Here is a 6,803-nt window from a genome sequence, read left to right on the forward strand (position 1 = left end):
TTCCTTTCTACTGTTTGGTTACTCCTCATTACTTCATCACAGCATCTTAACATCAATCTCGTAAGATCTTATCAGTGTGGCATGTTGTCAAAACTTTCAAATGTCCGAAAATACATTGCACACACTGGTTGTCCCTATTAGTGCTAAAATTAGCATCCACAAAACGAATTCCAATGGGTTTGCCAAACATTTATTCCGTTTTATAACTTCATATTGAGTCATCTCAATCATATAACATTTCAAAATGTCTACTTATCGTTTCCTTCATTATATGACGTGGCTTTTTTCTTATAACCAACATTCAACATGTCTTTGGTTCCTGTTTTCTTATCCCACTCTTCTTAAATAGTTGGGTTGTTTTCCCTACTTTCTAAACCTGAGGAACCATTCCGGAATTTCTCGAATTTCCAAGGATCACCATCAGTGCAATCACTTTTTTCTCCCCACATCATTCAATACTCTGGAATGGACTCCATTTGGTCGAGAGATTTATCAATCTTTATTACAAGAAGTTTTCTGTTCTCATTTGCTAGAAGGTTTTCATGCGCTGGTATCAGATACCATGCTTCTCAAATGTCATCCATCATTGGTAAACCGAATTTCAAACTGTTGACCTTTAAATATAGACAAATATTAAGACAGAATAACAGTAGAATGCAAATCTTTAACTGATTTCACAACTAAAGAGACGAAACAATTGGGAAAATCGCAGAGAAGGGCTGAGAGTTCCTTCAAATTAAGCAAAAGACATAAGCTCATGTTTTGAAATCGGGAATCCATTTGATGGAGAAGTTATACACTTGGAAGGTGGCTTTAAATTTGCAGGTTGCTATTCTCAGTTTACGTGTATGCAATTGTGCAGCATTCCAATGTTACATAGAAAGCATGAAATAGTGAGTAATTAGGTTTGTTCGCCAGACTGAAACGAAGGTACGTGTTGAAACTTAATTAATACTCTCGAGATCCTCAAGTATTATAAATTAGAGACCTGTTGTTTGTGTCACAGAGCTCATGTGAGAAGTTTTGTGATTCCATTAGTTCATAACAAGTGATGCATGGCCCAGCGAGTGGCCCTTTCTATGCCATTTACTATCCAGCTCTTGCTGCTATTGGTGTCCCTGGTAAGTTACAGATTCTAAATATATGTTTGTTAGTTGCAAGAAAATCTTTTGTATTAAATCACAGGAATGACATTTTTTTCTAATCTTCACTACTGAAGGAATTGAGCGCAGGTCCCTATACATGCGTCAAACATTGAGCTTTCCTCAACTGCATCCTCTGTAGTACACAGCAACATTCTACCCAAAATGTAATATTGAAGAATTATGGAGCAATTGATTATTACATCATTGAGTTCGGAATTGTAATATGTAACATTGCCTGAATATTAATCAGAATAACTGCACAAAATTAAATTCAGTTGTAATGCTGGAAATTACTGGTGTATGGAATAATACGCTATCGTTGCGTTCGATATTCTCATGCACAGATTACATGATAACCCCGAAAAAAGTCATTGCAGGTAGGTCATTATTTTAAAGATTATAGGTATATCTAGTGATTAATCAGGTCCGTTCAATAATACTTCGCAATTTCCCCCAGCCAACCTGCTGGCGATCGTCATACTATTGCGAGGACGGTGTGAACTCTCTGGGTGCACCACCTATTACTTGGTGGGGATAGCAGTGAGTGATTTTCTTGTGATCATCACTGGGTGCATCCTGAATCGGATCGGTGGCATTTATTTCCGACACAGCACACTGTCCACGACCACTGCCTGCGCAGTCAGCACCGTGATGATCTATACCAGCCGAGATGGCTCAGTCTGGCTGACCGTGGCATTCACCATCGACCGTTTCGTGGCCATATGCTGCCAGAGTTTGAAGACCCGGTACTGCACTGAGAAAACTGCGTCACTGTTCATTGGAGTGGTTTGTGTCCTGAGCTGTATCAAAAACCTGCCTTCATACTTCGTCTACCAGCCCTTGTACATTGTGGACGGGAGGTCCTGGTTCTGTGACTTCAGAGACTCGTATTATAACTCACCTGCATGGAAATCCTATGACTGGCTGAATCACATCTTGACGCCTATTCTCCCGTTCCTTCTTATTCTATTGCTCAATGCCATGACTGTCAGATATATCTTGGTGGCCAGCAGTGCCCGAAGGAGGCTTCGGGGCTTGGCGAGCCAGGAAGACACAGAAATGGCCAACCGCAAGAGGTCCATCATACTGCTCTTCACTATCTCGCTCAGTTTCCTCCTTCTATGGGTCACCTATGTCGGGCGCTTCCTCTATGTGCGGGTTACAGGTGAGGCATATTTCAGCGGCTTAGATTTCACTGACCCACAATTTATTCTCCAAGAAACGACGAACATGCTGCAAATATTAAGTTCCTGCAACAACGTCTTCATTTATGCAATATCCCAGAACAAATTCCGAGATGAACTGAAGAAGATGATGTTCTCACCCTTCACATCTCTCGCTGTGTGCAAATGATTTTTTCACGTGTTCCATGGATCAGAGTGACTCAGTGCATAAAATATTCTCTCCTACTGAAAAATAAGTAAAGTTTGTGTGTTTCGTGCTTCACTACCGGAGATATGACCAGTTCCTTTTCCAGCCTTTACATTGCCTGTTATTAAGACAAACATAAAATAAAAACCAGCCGAAGTATTGTTTTTATGGATGTGAGGCGAAATTGTCTTCTTTGCCTCTGATGACTGCATTATAGTTCTAGTGGTCTCGGCTAAGTCATTTGATATTCATCTATTTTGCTGCTTCCCTCCTTCCCTCTCAGTCGCCATTCTATCCTTCCTTCCTCCTTCTCCATCATTCGTGCTCAGGACTATTGCATCTATTTATTTGAATCGCACACGTTGCCTTTTACTTTGACATAGACCCGATGAACAGCTCATTACATCCTAAAAAATGTTCTCGACAGTTTTCATGTTCTCACTGCATCATACAATCCATGCCTCTCCTGTTAAATCTCAGATTTACTTTTTGCAGCTCCAGAGATCTCGGCGTCTCCACCCCGTCCCAGCCTCTACACAGCAAACCTTGACATGCAGACATATATCCTGGACCTAAAGTCAAACGTAACTCTCGTTCCTTTAACCACAAGAAAATCAAGGTTATTTTCATGATTTCCTAACATTGCGTTTTGATCAATATTCTAAAAAGCAAACAGAAACGATGCTTTGCTTGTACTACAGACAATTAACACATCTGCCAGGTCCTGATTGTTATTCCTCTCCTTTCCCTGTGTGAATATTGTGAATGGACTAAGGACACAATCTGGTGGTGGTTTCGGAAAATTAAGTCTAAATTTTTAATCAAAGAAATTTAATGTTTCTGCTTTTTTTTGCAATGAAACCGATATTATCATGAGGACAAACAATTGCTCCTCAATTTCAACTATTGAGGATATCTACATTGTTATTTATCTGTTTTTAATCAGACTAATAATTTAATTTTTTTTAAAAATGTGTGTCATACATTCTTCGGAAGTGAACGTATCCACCAAATTTTCTTGCGTATTATTCATGCTGTAATAGGGCTAGGATTTATAGAAGTTTCAATATTCATGCAAATGAAAATGAAATGCAACAGGTGAATTGAACACGTTCCTTTAATTTACCATGTTCTTATCGTTGAGAGCACGGGTAAGTGGAGCTGAGTCCACAAAACAAATCAACAATTAGCTTCTTATAAGGCGGAGCAGGCTTAAAGCGTGGAAGCCCCTATTCCTGCTCCTAATTCGAGTGTTCCTATCACAGTCAACTGGAACACGCAGTTTTCTGATGAAGAGTCACCGGGCTCAAAATTCTAACTCTGCTTTCTTCCAACAGCTGCTGCTAAATCTCCTGAGTTTCGCCAGCAACTTGAGTTTAGTTTCAGATCTTCAGCATGCACAGCACGTTATTTTATTGTTATGGTACAGACAATAATATGAAATATCAATTAACGATTGTTCTGATATAATGTTTGAAAGTTCTGTACAGGAAGTGGACTTTGACAAAACACTTTTTTGTTTGCATATCTCGATGAGTTGGCAATTTGCACGACTTTAATCTTTCCTGTGGTGTATCTGTATGCTGCACAGTACAGTTATTTCAACACCTAACACCGACAGGTTTGCGTTATTCTGGACCTGCGAATCGACAACATATCATTTTGGAGCTGTTATCATGAAGGCGCAATGGCAGTACGCAACAACCCACAATGTGTTTAACGTTGTAGAGGTTGTTCCAGTGTCTCATTACTAGAATCTTGTGACAGGTCATTGTATCTCAAACAGGATACTGCAGTTCCCTGTTTTGCCTGAAGATTTTGCTGGATCAAAACGAGTCCCTGAATTTTCTATCGCACTTCATTCCTATAACAATAAAACATTTTGGAACACCATGAAGGATGTAAAATAAATTAGTTGCTTTCTGTTCTCGAAATTGACGGCATTCCGTTCAATAATAGATTTATACCAATTAAAGTGTTGTGTCCGAATGATAAGTATCAGCTATCACCTTGAACTCTGGAACCACATTAGATCCACTCCTGATCTCACTGTTTGCCTAGATCCTCCGAGAGTTTTTGTACACGGTCAGCCCAGTTCTGAGTCTCTGTGGGACTCAGTGCGCAGTAATACACTGCAGTGTCTGTGAGTACTGTTTTCAAAACCTTCAGCTGCATAGTGCGGTTCACATGGTCAAAGTCCCAGGAGAGCTTGTCTGATAGAAAACTCGTTTTCTGGCTATATTGGTTTATCTGCAGCAGAAAATTCATGGACCCGTTGGAAGGTTGACGGTACCAGAACAGATTAGGATTGCTGTTTATTGTAGAGTACTTACAGAACAACAGGGCATCATCACCCTCGTTTACTGTGATTTCAGGCGGAGTTTGTGAGACAGAATCGCCATGACAAAGTCCTGTAAGAGCCAAGAATTATAGAAATTTAATGAGGTACTTCAACATTCTTATCTCATATACTCAGCCAGTTTACCTTCATCAACAACCCGAGAAAGAAAAAAAAATCAGGGAATTTGGACTGGGATCAATTTCCTATGAGGAGATCATTCCCCATTTCATCTCCCACAACGTGACAGGAAAACTGAAATATATTGGTGAATATAAAACACTCCGCTCTGTCGAATTATCTCAATGGCCTCCGTCCTGCCTGAATTTGCCATCTAACTATTCCACTGCCATTCACTCACGTAAATTTGCTAATTTCTCCCGAAATCTGCTCATTGTTGGGGAAAGCTTAGATCTAAATAGTTTTATTTAGGAGAATGTATTCTTACTTCTGCATCACTCAAATTGATCGAGTAAACGTAAGTCCCAGCAAAGAGCTGACACACATAAGTAGACAAGCTTTCAACGTACCAGTGAGAAGACCTATAGTTGAGAGGAGTAAACAAAGAGCTCCAGGTAACATGTTTGCAGAGAATTTGCGATGAATGTGAGCAGAACTGGCTGAAGCTACAATGGGTTTCATCAAGAGTAGGGTAATTGAGGTTGAGTAATTTCCGGATCTCTCCTCGTTGGATCATTGTTGCTCAAGGCATCACATGATAGCCAATGAGCTACAGGCTCCCTTATTACTCAATTCCGCCAATCAGCTTCAAGCTCTTTTGAGCTCCACTTCATATTATAGTTGGTGTGAGAAAGGAACAAAGTTCTGAAGGATGTTTAGTAGACCCGAAAAGTACACTCAGCTTTTTTCTTCACAGTTGGTGCAAGACCTGCTGAGTCTCTCTAGTTATTTCTGTTTTTGTATTGGATTTCAAGCAACCACTGTTCTTTGTTATTTTTGTCAAGCCAACTGTTGTAATTAGAGCCATTGACCGTGAAGTTCTACATTGGGTTTTGATACTTGGATCAGTCAGGGTACCCTGGGCCATGGGTATAAACAGCAGAATTTGAATCTCCTCACTTCAAGGACTGACTCCGAGCTGGATGACCACGGTCAGTGTACTCTCCATATTTAAATGAAGGGTTACTTGGCGACGGAATAACAGCATCTGTGCAGTTATTTAAGGCGCAAAGTAAACTTGTTCACCTACAAGCAGGGTTTTGGACAGAAATTAAACAAAATATTGTCCCATAACGATTATTATTTCTGGAAGCAAATGCAGAAAATAAATTTGGTTCATGTTGTTTGAGTATCAGAAATGTTGTACCCCAGTTAACACAGCTCCTGTGGGACTTAAAAAGCCACTTCAGTTGATGCATAGGATGAATCGGTCTAGTTGATTCTGCTGCAATACTGAGGGAACGAAACAAACGAATTAACACACTTTCAATGCATGTAACTGGAGAATCGAATGTCGCTTCTAATGCATTTACTGGCATGATCCATTCTAACTGAATTTGTTTAATTTCACTTTGTGTCATCGAAAACATAGTTCCTGGGTATCAGAAACATTGCCGTGCATCAAACACAGAGCTCACCGCCACGTTGCCTCAGGCTAACACATTTTATGAAGTAAAAAAAGACCGTCTGGTAAAGTCTCCCTCATTTGAATGGGAATGGTGAAAGGGCAGACGTACATGTCAACACAACTTCCAAATCCTCACTGAAGCGAATGCACGTTTGCCAGGTTTTCAAGTGATACAAAAACAAAAGGGCAGGTAATTTGTGATGATGATCAAACAGACTATAAAAGACCAAGCCTACAGACTGTCTCAGTAGGTGTGACTATGGCGTACTCTGGTGAGGTCTCCAGGAAATTTACCGGACCAGGAAATAAACAATTTATAAGTGGGGTAAAACCAAGTCATGAATTTTCATCAAACATTCTC

At 40.1% G+C, this 6,803-nt stretch overlaps 1 protein-coding gene and 1 gene segment (V, D, J or C); one reads left to right on the plus strand and one right to left on the minus strand.

Annotated features, from left to right (window-relative positions):
• The first annotated feature begins 1,051 nt into the window (after positions 1 to 1,051).
• LOC132807042 (probable G-protein coupled receptor 139) lies at positions 1,052 to 2,498 on the plus strand. Its single transcript, XM_060821348.1, has 2 exons — positions 1,052 to 1,121; positions 1,603 to 2,498. Exons 1-2 carry the CDS (start codon positions 1,052 to 1,054, stop codon positions 2,496 to 2,498), a joined length of 966 nt encoding a protein of 321 aa, XP_060677331.1.
• A 2,064-nt stretch (positions 2,499 to 4,562) lies between these two features.
• Positions 4,563 to 5,436, minus strand: LOC132807043 (T cell receptor alpha variable 19-like). The segment is given in 2 exon segments: positions 4,563 to 4,927; positions 5,385 to 5,436. Coding segments are annotated over 2 exon segments (417 nt in total).
• Positions 5,437 to 6,803: the final 1,367 nt, after the last annotated feature.

This window comes from Hemiscyllium ocellatum (assembly GCF_020745735.1).
Source record: "Hemiscyllium ocellatum isolate sHemOce1 chromosome 27 unlocalized genomic scaffold, sHemOce1.pat.X.cur. SUPER_27_unloc_1, whole genome shotgun sequence".
NCBI classification, from domain to species: Eukaryota; Metazoa; Chordata; class Chondrichthyes; order Orectolobiformes; family Hemiscylliidae; genus Hemiscyllium; species Hemiscyllium ocellatum.